At 38.6% G+C, this 15,000-nt stretch overlaps 6 protein-coding genes across 6 annotated transcripts in view; 2 read left to right on the forward strand and 4 right to left on the reverse strand.

Annotated features, from left to right (window-relative positions):
• Positions 1-76, reverse strand: part of LOC104816244 (protein NRT1/ PTR FAMILY 2.8-like) — a 2,129-nt gene extending 2,053 nt beyond the window's left edge. Inside the window, exon 1 of the mRNA XM_010544963.1 lies at positions 1-76. Coding sequence (XP_010543265.1) covers positions 1-32 — 32 coding nt within the window. The 5' untranslated portion in view covers positions 33-76.
• Positions 77-551: 475 nt separating this feature from the next.
• On the forward strand, positions 552-3,067 carry LOC104816246 (PRA1 family protein A1). Its single transcript, XM_010544965.2, has 7 exons — positions 552-896; positions 1,325-1,365; positions 1,449-1,527; positions 2,084-2,170; positions 2,252-2,340; positions 2,453-2,524; positions 2,619-3,067. The coding sequence occupies exons 1-7, from the start codon at positions 739-741 to the stop codon at positions 2,723-2,725; spliced, it is 633 nt and encodes a 210-aa protein (XP_010543267.1). The 5' UTR covers positions 552-738; the 3' UTR covers positions 2,726-3,067.
• LOC104816245 (uncharacterized protein At2g39795, mitochondrial) lies at positions 2,882-4,612 on the reverse strand. Its single transcript, XM_010544964.1, has 3 exons — positions 4,268-4,612; positions 3,560-3,891; positions 2,882-3,386 (listed from the first exon to the last, which is right to left on the reverse strand). The coding sequence occupies exons 1-3, from the start codon at positions 4,535-4,537 to the stop codon at positions 3,227-3,229; spliced, it is 762 nt and encodes a 253-aa protein (XP_010543266.1). The 5' UTR covers positions 4,538-4,612; the 3' UTR covers positions 2,882-3,226.
• A 569-nt stretch (positions 4,613-5,181) lies between these two features.
• LOC104816248 (CASP-like protein 5B1) lies at positions 5,182-7,376 on the forward strand. The gene is made up of 4 exons (XM_010544967.1): positions 5,182-5,842; positions 6,330-6,462; positions 6,682-6,916; positions 7,145-7,376. Exons 1-3 carry the CDS (start codon positions 5,721-5,723, stop codon positions 6,874-6,876), a joined length of 450 nt encoding a protein of 149 aa, XP_010543269.1. The 5' UTR covers positions 5,182-5,720; the 3' UTR covers positions 6,877-6,916; positions 7,145-7,376.
• On the reverse strand, positions 7,145-9,748 carry LOC104816247 (wall-associated receptor kinase-like 20). The gene is made up of 4 exons (XM_019202879.1): positions 9,164-9,748; positions 8,682-9,066; positions 8,323-8,382; positions 7,145-8,240 (listed from the first exon to the last, which is right to left on the reverse strand). The coding sequence occupies exons 1-4, from the start codon at positions 9,605-9,607 to the stop codon at positions 7,147-7,149; spliced, it is 1,983 nt and encodes a 660-aa protein (XP_019058424.1). The 5' UTR covers positions 9,608-9,748; the 3' UTR covers positions 7,145-7,146.
• Positions 9,749-11,789: 2,041 nt separating this feature from the next.
• LOC109116793 lies at positions 11,790-12,399 on the reverse strand. The gene has a single exon (XM_019202843.1). The coding sequence runs from the start codon at positions 12,343-12,345 to the stop codon at positions 12,088-12,090; it is 258 nt and encodes an 85-aa protein (XP_019058388.1). The 5' UTR covers positions 12,346-12,399; the 3' UTR covers positions 11,790-12,087.
• Between the last annotated feature and the right edge of the window lie 2,601 nt (positions 12,400-15,000).

Here is a 15,000-nt window from a genome sequence, read left to right on the forward strand (position 1 = left end):
GCGGCGGAGGAAGAGCGGAGGCCGTCTTCCATGTCTTGGTGAGATCCGCTTGTGACTCTTCCTCTTCGAGATTCGCTGTTTTGTCGTTTTCTTCTGCATTCTTTTAAACCGACTTTTAACTGTCACGTTACTATTTTCGCTTGCACTTGGGTTTGATTTAGGTTTTGGTTCACACGCTTGATTTTCCCGTTTTTAGAAAATGACACAATAAGCCTCAACGGAAAAAAAAGTTTTTTTTAGTGTCTGTAGGCTGTAGCCACTGAGTGTCTTCCTTCAGCACGTGTATAGGATGTAAATGTGTATATGCCAATTAATATGAAATTAATTCTCAAAAACACATTATTAGTGGCTTTTGTCCGATGGAAGTTCATTAGCAAGTTTACCACATTGAACCGGCTAATTACCGGATTCTAATGTTTTGATGTTTGGTTTAGAAAGAGAACCGGTTAAAGGTTTGGAAGGAATTCGAGAAACGAGAGAGGGTAAATATGTCATTCCAGATCTGTAGAGGTCCATTGAACGAAGCACACGTGTCATTCGTCTCTTTCGTCATTCTACCATCCGTGTACGACTCCGTTTGGTTCTTTTTCGCAGTTGTCGCGGATTCAAGCGCGATCCTTCTCCGTCCAAGCCTGATCGGATCATCGTCGCCGGAGCGTGACAGGAGACTCCGATTCGTTTAGGTTTCTTCGCGGGGGGTTGTTAGAGAAGAGTGAGAGTGACCGGAGATTCGAGGTCATGGATTGGGGAAACGTCACGGTTGACGATCTCGTCGACGCGCTTCGGGAGGTTGACTGGTCGTCGCCGCCGCGTCCACTCTCCGAGTTCTTCTCTAGATTTACCGTTCCGAAATCTTGTGCAAAATGGGATAGTCGCCTCAAGTGCAATCTCTACTAGTACGATCTATCTCTCTCTAACCTGCTTGATAGCTCTGCGTTATCAGATTAATCGCTCATTCATATGTTTTGTTTGTTCGATTTGTTGTCTGAACATGTCCTATGTCTCATAGTCGGACTCATAGTCGTTTGGATCTGATGATACGATTGTATTCTGGACGTTATTTGCCGAGGATCATATCATCGTTGCAAAACTTAGTGTAAAGAGACATCGAACTGCTTATGTTGTATGAATTCGTTCTCCGATCTTCCTTAGCCTGCGAGGCTTAATAATGTGGGCGGAGGAGTAATTTTACAGGAAAAGAGATTGTTACTGTTTTTAGGCTATGTTGTGTCTGATCTTTGTCCAAATGCAACAGAATTATGCAACTGGGTTAATTTCTGTTTCTTACATACGAATGTAACGTCACCTGTTTTATGTTTTGCAGCTATCGGACTAACTATTTCATCATGATCGTTTTCATACTCGGTATGTTAAGGAAGTGATTTAGTGGCATATCTTTCTGTCCGTTGGCCTATCTCGTCGTATTTCAATGTCAAGGTTACTTGCAGGATTGGGATTCCTTACAAGGCCTCTAGCGATTATCGCTGCTCTTTTGACGGCTCTAACTGTGGCATTCTTGAATGACAGGTTGTCTTCCTTACTTCTATCTTTTTGAAACAGTTACACCCTGATTTTGCCCTGCCCTGTTGATACTGGGATTGGTACTGGTAGCTACCCACTTGTTATAATTTATTGCATTGTATAGCTACAATATAAGGTTTGTGTTTTGAGCCAGATTTAGATGCGTTGGTTTGTGTGACGTCTTGTATTCAGGTATTTGGTCTTGTAGTAACTAGTAACCGTATTGCTTGAATCAATACCTGTCTTCTGGTGTAAATGCTGCGCGTGCAGCAATTTTCGCTGGTTGCTGTTGTATCTAGCGTATAAAATGTTGTTGTATTCTTCCTTAGAGTCAATTCTGGGATTAGTTAGAAAGAAGGGGGGAAGCTATGTGTTCTGTCTGTTGTTTCGGCTTCTATCAGTGTCTCTCTTAAACGTTTTTGCGGGTTTCTGCTCTATCGTGTCTAATTGATCTTTCTCTGTTGCAAATGATTCTGGTACTTATTTTACTAATTTACAAGAATTTGATAGGAAATTTCACGGGATTTGGTTCTATGTTGTCTCTGATGATTGCTGTCTACAGTTTTGCAGGTACTTTTAGTGAGAAGGTGACTCGAACTGTCAGAAAATTCTCTCCACATTTAGCTGCGAAAATGAGGCCTCCTTTGACGTATGCTTACTTCTCATCTGCTCTACTATTATGTTTATTCCTTACTCGCTATTTGTTCGTGAACTATTTTGCTGTTTACAGGCCTGTCATCCGTGGGCGAACGTCAGCGAAAAGAGCAATTCATATATGTGGTCAGCCCCGCTGGGTATTTGTCTTAGTATTTTCACTGGGTACGCTTCAGTATATACATTCATTTTTCTCTACTCTATGTACAGTGCCATTTGACGAGCAAGTATGAATTGTATCCAACTATTATGAGCTATTATTTGATGATGATGGCAGTGAGTTTCACCCTTTGGTACATCTCCTGTGGTCTGTTCACTGTGTCATTGGCGCTTCTCATTGGACTTCTTGGTAAGTCGTCTCTGCAATAGTCATCGTAGTTTATCACCCTATGTCGCGCCAACAGATCTCATTCATAAACCCCCATGCTTCTCCATTAATGCAGCGACGGTCCTCCATGCAAGCCTTAGAACGCCGAACTTGAAGGCACGTCTGAACACATTCAGGGAGGAGTTTCGAGCGGTGTGGCGTAATAACTACACTGAGATTTAGAAAGGAGAAGTAAGTGAAATCTTTCCATAAAGAAACTTGGATATAACTTAGAGATGCATTTCTGTATCCCGTCCTGCCGTGTGTAGGGCTGTTTCTCTACACAGCTTGTGGAATCCTGGCTTGTTATGTTTGTTATTTGGCATATTTCATTCTTACAAACAGAGAGAGAGAGAGAGAGAGAGAGAGAGAGAGAGAGAGAGAGAGAGAGAGAGAGCCTTTTGATGTAGTAGAAGTGACAGTGTGCAAAAGAAACCCTTTTTTCCTTTGAGTTGGTGAGTTTGTATGTAACTTTGGCCTCCTTTTTCCGTTTTCAGACTGTAAAGGCAATCTTTGTTTTGTTAATATGGATTTTATTAACACAACAGAGGCAATTGCAGGGTCTTTACTGACAAATTCCTCTCATGTCATGACGATGGTATTGAGTTCATCATCCACATGCTCTCTATCAAAGCAAACAAATAGTGTAAAAATACAAACAGACAAAACCCTCATCAATCTTCTTCACTTGTCGACAAAAGATTTGAGGTCCTTAAGCCATTGAAGGTACTCTCGGCTGTCTTTTACGGCCATATACTCTATCAGAAAGTTTGTCACACTCGCTTGTATCCCTCTTATCTCGAGGAACTTGTGGAATGCCTTCTGCAAGTTCTCGTCCAAGTCCCTGCCCCATAAACACATTCACATTCAAAAAACCAATGCAAATGCAAAATAGAGTTGACACCCATAACCCATTGCCCCATTAAAAAATATGAGAAATCAAAGTCACATCAAACTTTTTTTAATTAGCACATCATGCTCCGAAACGTTGACTAAGTATCTATAGATGAGACTTACTCAAAGTCGGGTCCTTCGTATGCAAGTTGATCATCCTCAGAGCCGGGCCGCTTAACGGACAAGGTATCGATCACAACCTCGTCAGGGAATGCACTGACACCAAACTCCAGACAGAGACCATCTCCTCCTTTGGTCACATTCACAACCATCGGAACCCTGATTCTATTCTCTGCTTCCTCATCGTCATCATTACCACCTTCATCCTCAAGAGGAGTGAGGTTGTCCACTTCCACCTCAATTGTTTCATCTTCAAATTTCCCTTTCAGCAATACTGTTCTTTCCCCTGGCTTGTCTACTATTTCAAAGGGAAACCCTTCTGGTTTGTTCTCCAACTGTTTGACATTTTTCAAAATGTACATCGTAAACTACTAAGCACAAGATCATCATAAATGAGTATGAAGCGAGAAAATATCAGTAGGAGATTGATAATGTCCACTCTGTTCCTGGACACTTCCGAGACCTATAAAAATTTAAAACCCTTGAGAAAAGGAACTCTTTTTCACAGTCATTACAACGTATAGATGTGTTGAGATTAAATAGCAGGTGCTAAAATTCAAATCAATAACCCTCTCTGAGCCAGTCATCGCAGAGAATTTTAAGGATATACCCGAAAAATGAACCCTTTGAGGGGTCATTCCTTTTACAAAAAAAGATCAAAGCAATCGAGCTTTCACGCATTTCAGGGCACGTATACAACAAAACACTTACGACGTCACGGTGAGGATCTTCCTCGGTTTCCGCGGATTCAATCTCAGATTCGAGCACGCGAATCAGATTTTCATCTGAGCTGGCCTTCGTAGCCGATGCGGAAGTCGAGAATCTCGAAAACGAAGAAGCCGTTCCTCGGACGAGCTGGCTTCCGAGGATCATCCTCTCGGCGGGGACGGCAGAGCCGATGCTCGACGGAGATCTAACTGCACGGAAGGCAAGAGCGACCGCGGTCGAAGATGCTCTCCGGAACGTGGTGTTCAACGCCATTTTGAGGAGACTAGGATTTTCTCAGAGAAGAAATCGACGGGGGAGGGTTTAACGGAGAAGGGATTTAGGGTTTAGTGATGGAAAAAAACTCAAAATCATTGGGAAGTCGATGACAGCCTAATTGATTATTGGGTTATAATGGCCCATCAGAAATAAAGGCCCAATAATAAAACTACCCAAATCAGGCCCAATTTATTCAGCGTCAAAAACTTTTTTTCTCCTCAATTTGAAGACGAATGACGGGGATTCTGTAGTTCGGCTCGAGTCCATATGTTGGGGCCCACGTACCGAAAGGCGAGATTCTAGCCGATGCTCGACGGAGATCTAACTGCACGGAAGGCAAGAGCGACCGCGGTCGAAGATGCTCTCCGGAACGTGGTGTTCAACGCCATTTTGAGGAGACTAGGATTTTCTCAGAGAAGAAATCGACGGGGGAGGGTTTAACGGAGAAGGGATTTAGGGTTTAGTGATGGAAAAAAACTCAAAATCATTGGGAAGTCGATGACAGCCTAATTGATTATTGGGTTATAATGGCCCATCAGAAATAAAGGCCCAATAATAAAACTACCCAAATCAGGCCCAATTTATTCAGCGTCAAAAACTTTTTTTCTCCTCAATTTGAAGACGAATGACGGGGATTCTGTAGTTCGGCTCGAGTCCATATGTTGGGGCCCACGTACCGAAAGGCGAGATTCTTCGACGCTGGGTTTCAATTTTCCATCACTTTCACTCGCAGTGGCTTTGATTGATTAATTTCTTTGGCTTCAAGCTAGAGAAAACGTGATTGATCATCCCAAAGTGGCGTTAGATGATAAACTCTGGAGGAATCTTCCCAAATTAAGCTTCGTTTCATTCCGACACTGATTTTTTCTTCTTTGTTGGTGGTATTGCTGTGAAACACCCAGAATATGGTTTATGGGTTTTGTTGTTGATCCGTGATTTTGGTGTGATTCGGTGAAGAGCTGTTGGAATTTTGGGGTTTTGGGTGATTTACGGAATGGGATAATGGCTATGTGTAAAACCCAGAGAAGGAAATCGATTTCAGGGTTTTTTTCCTAGTCGAGATCGTGGTTGATTGCGATTTTGGTGATGAAACGGAGCTAGAATCCGCAACATAGGATCTGGTCAAGTTCTTGAGCGCTGTTTCTCTCATCTTCGTCTGGTCTCTGACAGATTAAAGGAGATGATCGGGAGCCCAGGAACTATGAGTGGGTTGATGTTGAGATTAGGGCAGTGTGCTTCTTCTGCTGCTTCGATTGGTGTCATGATTTCTACTTTCGGCTTCTCCGGCTACACCGCCTTCTGGTACTTTGATCTTCTAGAGAGTTTCACCAGAAGTTTGATGAAATGGATCCTTAATTTGTTGTCGAAATGATGAGAAGTACCTGTTTATGATTGATGTGAAATGATTTAGTGTGCTAGACAGGTTCGTAGGTTCTGCTACCAAGTCGAAATATGAGTTGGAATGCCTGATTTGTGTTGGTGGAGCTATTTCCTTTGAAAGATGCAAACTTTTAGTGTCGTTATCAAATACCCATTTGGGGACTCTATCCCAAAACTAGGAAGCCTCTAGTATGAACAATATCATTGGATGTTATCCAATTCTATGTAACACTTCTTTTAAATTGTTTTAGTGGGGTTGCTTGTCTTTAAGTTTCCTTTCCTGTTCGAGAGAAGATGTGATGTAGGTAGTGTTGCCTTGATTAGGCTCTGTTCTGTAATTCGATTTCTAGATCATCTTATCGTTACACTTTTTCGCTTGTTTGATGATAAAATGTATGAATGGTTTCAGCTTTTTAGTTGCATCTATGGGTCTTCAATTGATGTGGAGCTTCGGACTAGCTTGTCTTGACGTTTATGCAATAAGGAGAAAAACTGAGTTGCAGAGTCCCATTCTATTGAGCCTCTTCACTGTTGGTGACTGGGTATGTATGTATTCTTTCTCATTTTATCTCATAGAACACTTCATTTCTCTTATGATGTTTGATACTATCATGCAAATTCCCCTCTCTGCCTGAATTTGTCACTGGGTTGACCCAGCTTGATTAGGTTTGGTTAGACGAGAAGCCACGTAATGTTAGTCTTTTGGGACTTAAATTTTGAATTTTTTTCGGTTGTGTGATAGTTTTCATTGGAATTTACAGGTTACTGCATTTCTGTCTCTTGCGGCTGCGTGTTCATCAGCAGGAGTTACAGTTTTAGTTGTAGAAGATACCAATTTTTGCAGGCAACGAGTCTATCTGTCCTGCAATAGGTTTCAGATATCCGTCGCTTTTGCGTTCATCACCTGGGCTCTGGCTGCGGTATCATCACATGTGATGTTTTGGATCTTGACATGACATCATCTCCAATTTACAGAATTCATCATACTTCATGAATGTAAATGCTCTCATTCTTCTCTTAAACATGCTTATCTAGTATAATTAATTTTTGGGTACTTTTTTTCAAGCCCGTCTGAACGTAAGCAGGTCAACAGAAACAGAAAAATGAATACCTGAGATGTTTTCCAGCTCTGCTGAATCTAGTGGAAGTAAAATCCGGAAGATGAATTCTCCAGTTCATAAACAGGTTATGCGGATGATGATACAAGATTTTTTTTTTGAACAGTCCTAAGACAACTGTGCCTCGGAGACTTCTCTCGTGAGAATGCTTATGATGTATCCGATCTCATCAGCAACCTCTTTCATCGATGGACGATTCTGCCTCCGCTCATTGAGGCACGCTGCCGCTAAGTTGCCAAGTGACTGCATTGTCTCCAGTTCAACTTTGTTAGCCGTCTTCTTCAGCAGCGGATCAATGCATTCCATCAATCTTTCTTCATCCATCATCTTGTTCATGTACATCACGAGGTTCACATCTTCTTCTTGTCTGGTGAAATCTATGGCCTTTTTCGATGTGAGAATCTCCAGCAGAACAACCCCAAAGCTGTACACATCGCTCTTGTCGGTTAGTTGGAAATTCCTGTAGTATTCTGGATCAAGGTATCCCAGTGTTCCTTGGGCACAGGTGAAGATGTGACTTTCATTGTTGGTTTCCGTCAAATCCACGAGCCGGGAGAGCCCAAAGTCGGAAACTTTAGCGCTAAGTTTCTCGTCGAGCAAGATGTTACTGGATTTTACATCTCTATGGTAAATGGGTGGCACTGCTGCAGAGTGGAGATAAGCCAGGCCTTCAGCTGTCTGGTGAACTATTTGCAGGCGGTGCCTCCATGTCAATGGTCTCCATTTTCCATTGATGTTGCAATGGAGATGTTCAAATAACGTGCCATTGGGGATGAACTCGTAGATCAACAATGGCTGCTCGAGCTCCACACAACAGCCCAGAAGCCTAACTAAGCTCCGGTGGTTAACTTGGCACAGAATTCTTACTTCATTCAGGATTTGATCGGTTCCCTTTGTGTTGTTCAGCTTTGCTCGTTTGATCGCTGTGATGGTTCCGTCATCAAGAACGGCTTTAAACACTTCCCCAAATCCTCCGGTTCCTATAAGATTGTCTTTGGAGAAGTTGTTGGTTGCTTTTATTATCTCTCGGCCTGTGAAGATTCTCGCCGACTTTCCGGTATATTTTGCACTCAGCATCTCTTCCCTCTCCTTGACAATGTTCTTATGGTTTTCTTTCTTCACTTTATGGTCACTACGGTTATATGCTATAACCCCTACAGCAATGGCGAGTGATATCCCCACAGCCGCAGCAGCAGCAGCACCTTCAAGAAGAAAGATTACAGAAAAGACATCAAACAAGGAAGCCTCCTCGATAGATTCTAGGCGTTCCAGAACAGATCTTACCTGCAAAAACAACGGTTTTCTTCTTTTTCTTGCAGCGCTTCCCATGGCTGCACTTCCCGCCTAAACAGGTACACAGAAACAGATCAAACTCAGTCATTTGAACTTAGAAATATCTGTCAGCCTTTGGTTTCGTTTCAGTTTTGCCTTGCAAGGTTTTCCGTACTCACAGTATAGTAGCTTCAGGCATGACTGGGACTACTGAACAGAAGAACCTTTCAAAGATTCTAAAAAAAACAGACTGACTTGACTGACTACTTCACCCATTCAGAACTACCTTAGATGAAACCTAGAAAACCCGATACCAGTTCATAGATCAGTAGCTGAGATTGTCCAAAGAATGTTACGGTTTTTTTACTTACACATTCCGTTGACGGGATCCCACTCGAGACCCTTTTTGCAGGAGCATCGTTTCAGCCCAGGGCTCGATGGGTCAGCCAAGCATTTGGATTTAGCCAACATGACAGTACAATCCGCATCAGATTTGCAGACAGGCTCCTTGGGTAATGCCCACTGTAACTCCAGCCCTGGCTCGGGCCACTTCTTGCCCGGAGGCACCCCTTTGCTCGGGTCTAACCCGACAAAGCTTTGGTAAGCCGAGCAGCCGCCACCATTGATCCTGATCGTGTAAGCCGTTTGTGTTCCACCCGTCTTGAAGGTACAACACAAAGGAGCCTTTGAACAAGCCGGTGCATTGTCCTTGGCATAGACATGGCATATGCTATCTGCTGTACAGTCCATTGGAGCCTGCAAAACCAGAAATCTCGGTTAAGACCTCTAACCGGTTTAACCGAAAGTGCCGGTTGGACCAGAAAACCGGTATAGAAAGATGCATGAGTGTTACCTGCAACATAGCATCAGGGCAGCTAAAGAGCAAGACAGTGTTGCTGGAAGTGATGCTGAAGGGGAGTTTGGGGTCGAGCTCGAGACCCTGTTTCGAGGCGTCCACTGAGGCGCAAACCGCTGGATTTGCGAGGCCAGGAGGTTGGAGAATTACCCGCTGGGTTAACGGGTTGATCGAGGTGACTATATAAGATGATCCATGGAGCGTATCGAGGTACAGTTTCCCCAAAACGCAGCGTATTTTATACGACTGGTCGCCGCAATTCGGGGCCGTGCTTAGCGGGTAGGGAACCACCATCGGGCCGCAGTTCAGGCAACGTGGGGGCCCAGCCGCCGCCGCCGCCGCCGGGTGCTTGGCCTTGGGGTGGCGACCGGCGGAAGGGACGGTGAAAATCAGCAACAGGGGGAAGAGGATAGACACAAGCGAGTAAACATGCTTCTCCATTGTTAGTGGCAGAGATTTTTTTTTAAAAAAAGAGGAGTTTGGTTCTGTTTTAATGAGGGCTCGTGGGGGTTTTGGCCTTTGTTATTATTATTATTGTTACCAACGTTAAGATTTGTGGTATATTGAGTTGTTATTATTATTATTATTATTATAAATCAGCAACAGGGTGAAGAGGATAGACACAAGCGAGTAAACATGCTTCTCCATTGTTAGTGGCAGAGATTTTTTTTTAAAAAAAGAGGAGTTTGGTTCTGTTTTAATGAGGGCTCGTGGGGGTTTTGGCCTTTGTTATTATTATTATTGTTACCAACGTTAAGATTTGTGGTATATTGAGTTGTTATTATTATTATTATTATTATTGTTGTAATAAATATTTTGACTAATCTTTTTTTAATTAATTGGGGTTAAAGAGGTTAATCAGTTCCCGAGTTGTTGTAAAGCGAGAGACGGTGAGGAATGGATCTTGGATTTTGATCAAAATCAAAATTTATTTTTCTAAGGAAGATTTGGAGATTCATTCCCCCTCTGATACGATCATATAATAATCCACGTCAGTCATACGATTTATGTCCTTTATCTAATGATATTGCACATATTGTCTACATACGAATCGAATATGATTGGGCAGCTTTTGGTTATAACTAAAAGAATCGACGGGAGACACACCTTTGACCAATGTGGAACAAACTTCGGAGAGTATATGAATGTGTATATACAACTATATATATAAACACATCATATGAATATTAGAGACACAAACGCATAAAACGAGATCCACGTAAAATTCAAGATCCAACGCTCAGCACAATATTCAACAATTTAATCATCCCATAAAATGCATGCTGCCCTATTAGCACCCATCTCAAATTATGTGTTTTTTTTCATTAAATTTTCCTTTTTTTTTTCCTTCTTCTCATGAAGTATTACAATGTTATTTTACACTAATAATACAGATTATGTAAAATGGGGAAAATTAGTTTTAGGGAGCTAGAATTGGATAAGAATGATAGAGATCTAGCTTATAGTTTAGATTCATCCGATCAATAAATATATCTATAATATGTTACGGTATAAGAAAGTTTTCTTTTTATAATTTAAAAATTCACCGTATTTTTTATCCAATTATATCTTATAAAAAGAGATTTTTTTTTGTTAAAAATACATGACTTGTTTAGAGTATATGTTTTTTATAAGTGTATGTAATGAATTTTCTAATCGAGAAATGCATTATACAGAATCCTCACTGAAAAAAAAATATTGATATTGGTCTCTCTAATCTTATGAGAGATATAATTGAATCAAAATTTCGGTAAATTTCCGGATTATAAAAAAAACATATATACAATGTATATGGTAGCATTATACAGAATATAAAAAAAATGAAATAAAACAAGAACATGACACATGTAATGTCCGGTTTCGATACGAAGTTATGTATCCGAGTAATAAGATACGCTTCCCCAGTTCCCACCTCCTCGGAAGTCACGCAGATCCACACGTCACCACCTTTTTTTACTGTTCTCCACACATATTTGTATATATTTTATTCGACCCACTTGAAATAAAACTGAAATCCACTAGAGTCATATATCGGGCGATTATGTAAAGCATCGTGCATATACGCAGTTGTCAATGGACAGCTTAAAATTGAATAGCTTGAATGGGTTATCTATGATATTAGCTTTTATAGATCTCTCATTAGAGTTGCCTTTTGGATAATGATTACATTTCTATGACATATTTTAAGGTTTTATACTCTATACACTATATATTTTAATATATAGCCCAACAGTTACTTTTACTCGACATAAATGAACCAACGACTAGGCTGGTCTCTCTACTATACCTATGCCTTTGACTTATATAATTCGCTATTTAATATAATGTATTCGCCCTCGATCGACATATATATACATTTACATTCGCAGGTACAAATAAATGCATACATGCTTATATATATATATATATACAAGCACGTATATATGTATGTTTGTGTATTTCACCCGTTTCATATACAATAAACAACAAATCGTGATAGCTAGCTATATTTAATAATATGGAACCAAACTCTGGGAGGAATAATGAACGGAGAACGGAATATTCCTTTTTGGGATTGAACAAAACTTGTAAATTAAACATTCAAACACATTAAATTATAATTGATATCAAACCATATATTAACTATCACATTCACATTAGAAAGCAGATTTTCCATGGTCCACCGTAACCATAAAGTATCGATTATGCATAATCTATCTAATAAACTGCATATATTGTATCATCACCAAACTTATGGATATCCTTAAAGGTCTTTATATATACAGTTTTACCACAGCTTTGATGATATAAACAACACGTAACACTGTAACAGTAACTATGATATCTATATCTATATATATATATATTCTTGATACACAATATGATTTATATACAATTACCACAATCACGTGACCGTTATCATTGCGTATATGATCATTTCCCTATGCGTAGACCTGCCGGTTCCTAGAGGGGGCATGAGACGGCGAAGACGACGACGTTTCGAGCAACCGATGACGACCCGACCCGACTCGTTGGAGATCCGATGCCCGAAACCGACCGGAAGAATCTCCCGGAAGTCTGATGTAATAACCAGAAGCGGAAGGAGAATGATGGTGTTCACTGAACAAAACCGACGATACAGTCCCTCCGTTCTTGTACTGTACAATCGCTTTGTACAAAAATGGAATCAGACCCTCCATTCCTTTTGCAATCTTGTTCTTGAATTCCTCTGCTTTTCTTTTTTTTTTATGATTTTTTTTTTTGTAAATTATGGGATCGATGAGGTGTTTGGTTTGGTTTATAAGAGAGGGAGAGAAATGATGACGTGGCGAGATGGGTATGACGCCACGTATGCTTAGGCGTGACGGTAATAGTGCGTGGGCGAGGATATGCATTGAAGAGGAAGAAAAAACAAAACAAAAATGAATTTGCTCTTATTATTTTTTTTTTTGGTAAAAGGTCGAAAGGAAAGTTTCAACTTAATGAAGCAACCTTCGTCGTTCGTGATTCTCAAGCGAATCTTAGATAACTCCTACCCTAATGTTTGTTAGCTTAATAATCGATTTTAAAAAAATGGCAGATTCCATGAATGTTGTCATTATTTTTATTTCGGTAAGCAACTAAAAATCTGTATTTATTAACCCTTTTCAATCAATTTCGCTATAAATTGTGAGAGCTACTTGTTCAATTGTTTTCTATCGAATTAATTTAAAGGATTTAATCATGAGGTGGGAGAGTAATCAATAAATAAAATAAATAAAAAGGGTTTATTAGGTTGGAATAAGTTTTATTGAACGGTCAAACGAACATGTTACATTTAATATAAGCATACTAATTAATTGTTGGGCAAACAAATAAAATAAGTATGATTAAACTGATACCGATTTTATGATTGGATTTATCATCACATTTCAATCATGGTATTGAATTTGGGATCTCTTATCGCTTGTATATTTTTCTCTTAATTATGTACATATAGTGTCATCACATTTTATATTCGCATTTCTCTAATAAAAAACGAGTGGTGATTCATAATTTCACATGGTAAATACAATTTTAAATTTTCTATAATTTTACTAATTCTAATTTATGTAAGATGGAATATATATAATTTTGATATAATTATTAAATTAAGCATTCAACACTCAAAATATAATATTATATACGAATTCTAGCCAAACGGTCACCATTAAGTCATAAATAATTATTGATTATAATAATCTAATTCCATTCCACCAACCCCACTGGTTTCAGCCCTTGGATGAGCCAGGGTTTGCATCACACGGTTGTAAAAGTTTAATCTCAACGTCATTTTTTAAAAATATATCCACTGATATTTTGTTCATTTATTATATTTTTTAAAAAATTTGGTTGGCTTCATATTTGGGACATTTGGCTCTCACTCAAAAGCAATGACTTTAGTTTCATAAATTTCGGGATCAAGTTAGGTAAGGAGAGAACGAGCACATTGTTTTAAAGTATATATCTTTATTATTATTTTAAAATTAAAATTCTCCATAACACATACGATATTAATTCGCAAGTTAAAAAAAAAAATAAAAAAAAATAAAAAAAAGGTGTTGCATTTGATTTCTCTGCAGCTAATCATGTATATTTTTGCCCGTTGCGTTCAAAATGGTTAATTGAAGTCTTTTTTTATAATTTATTTTCTCCATTTTTGTAGAATACCTCTAGCTAGAAAAAAAATAATTGGGAATTATGTTATATATATATATATATATACACACACACACGCGCGGTTCACTTAAAAAATTTAAAGAACACAAAATTTTATTATATATAATTTGTTTAAATTAAGATATGAAAGAATTTTTCTAGTCAAACTTCACCTTGTTTTGATAATTATTTACGTTTTTAATCATAAACAGATAAATTTTCAAATTTTGATGAAAAATCGATTTGTAATATTACAATACATGTATTCAATTTCTTTATCTTATCGATCACAAAAACATTTTAAAATTATTCTTCTAGGAACATGACAATATGGAGCTAATCAATACACACACACACACACACACACATATATATATATATATACACATATATATATATATATATATAATCACGAAGAGGCGTCGGTCCTTTATATGTGTTTAATGGTCTTTGAATATAATATTATATAAAATAACATAGATTTGTCCGTACCGTATAATAACAAGCGTCTCTATATAAGTTAGTTTATAAGTCACAACTACCGTATCTTAATAAACAAAAGTTGCATGATCACTGATTAGTGCCATTTAATTACTACGTTTAATAAAATATCACACGAACGCAACTGTCAATTAATTAGTAATTGATGAGTAGCCCATATAATACGATTCGCATGTCTCTTTCCACCACCCGTTAATCAATGGATCAATTATCATCTATCAATTGTTTATAAATGAATAATCTTCTACCCTTTATGTCTTTTTTCGGCTAATTACCAGTTAACTAATTTTGTTAAGTGTACATTTTTTTTAGTAAATTCGTGACTGTAAAATCTTATTATCGACTTATATTTGATCGAATCGATACGTGTGTTGGAAATTACGTTTTTTTTCATAATTAATATTAGTAAAAAACATTTTTTTTGGTAGATTTATTTGTTTGGGGAAAATAAAAAAGTATTTTAATTAACAACATATTAAAAATGGTTTTGAATCTATACATAAATTTAGGATTAGCATAGAATCATACTAATGTATATTACAAATATTCTTTTAATTACTGCAACAACATGCATAAATTTATTTTTTACTCGAATATTACCTACCAAAATTCCAAATTCCAACACTACAAACGGAGGCGTTTGAATGATATTGTTGATAATTTCAACCAGCGTCGTG

Source organism: Tarenaya hassleriana, unplaced genomic scaffold (assembly GCF_000463585.1).
Source record: "Tarenaya hassleriana unplaced genomic scaffold, ASM46358v1 Cleome25, whole genome shotgun sequence".
Taxonomy (NCBI): Eukaryota; Viridiplantae; Streptophyta; class Magnoliopsida; order Brassicales; family Cleomaceae; genus Tarenaya; species Tarenaya hassleriana.

Bases quoted from the DNA above. Each gene is read 5' to 3' on its own strand.
- LOC104816246 (XM_010544965.2), top strand. From the start codon at position 739: ATGGATTGGGGAAACGTCACGGTTGACGATCTCGTCGACGCGCTTCGG. The intron at 897-1,324 runs GTACGATCTATC...TATGTTTTGCAG, and splicing joins CTCAAGTGCAATCTCTACTA to CTATCGGACTAACTATTTCA. The intron at 2,171-2,251 runs GTATGCTTACTT...TGCTGTTTACAG, and splicing joins AAAATGAGGCCTCCTTTGAC to GCCTGTCATCCGTGGGCGAA.
- LOC104816245 (XM_010544964.1), bottom strand. From the start codon at position 4,537: ATGGCGTTGAACACCACGTTCCGGAGAGCATCTTCGACCGCGGTCGCT. The intron at 3,892-4,267 runs GTAAGTGTTTTG...AATGTCAAACAG, and splicing joins AAGATCCTCACCGTGACGTC to TTGGAGAACAAACCAGAAGG. The intron at 3,387-3,559 runs GTAAGTCTCATC...TTTATGGGGCAG, and splicing joins TACGAAGGACCCGACTTTGA to GGACTTGGACGAGAACTTGC.
- LOC104816248 (XM_010544967.1), top strand. From the start codon at position 5,721: ATGATCGGGAGCCCAGGAACTATGAGTGGGTTGATGTTGAGATTAGGG. The intron at 5,843-6,329 runs GTACTTTGATCT...GAATGGTTTCAG, and splicing joins TCCGGCTACACCGCCTTCTG to CTTTTTAGTTGCATCTATGG. The intron at 6,463-6,681 runs GTATGTATGTAT...TGGAATTTACAG, and splicing joins TCTTCACTGTTGGTGACTGG to GTTACTGCATTTCTGTCTCT.
- LOC104816247 (XM_019202879.1), bottom strand. From the start codon at position 9,607: ATGGAGAAGCATGTTTACTCGCTTGTGTCTATCCTCTTCCCCCTGTTG. The intron at 9,067-9,163 runs GTAACACTCATG...CTGGTTTTGCAG, and splicing joins GCCCTGATGCTATGTTGCAG to GCTCCAATGGACTGTACAGC. The intron at 8,383-8,681 runs GTAAGTAAAAAA...GTACCTGTTTAG, and splicing joins GGATCCCGTCAACGGAATGT to GCGGGAAGTGCAGCCATGGG.
- LOC109116793 (XM_019202843.1), bottom strand. From the start codon at position 12,345: ATGGAGGGTCTGATTCCATTTTTGTACAAAGCGATTGTACAGTACAAG.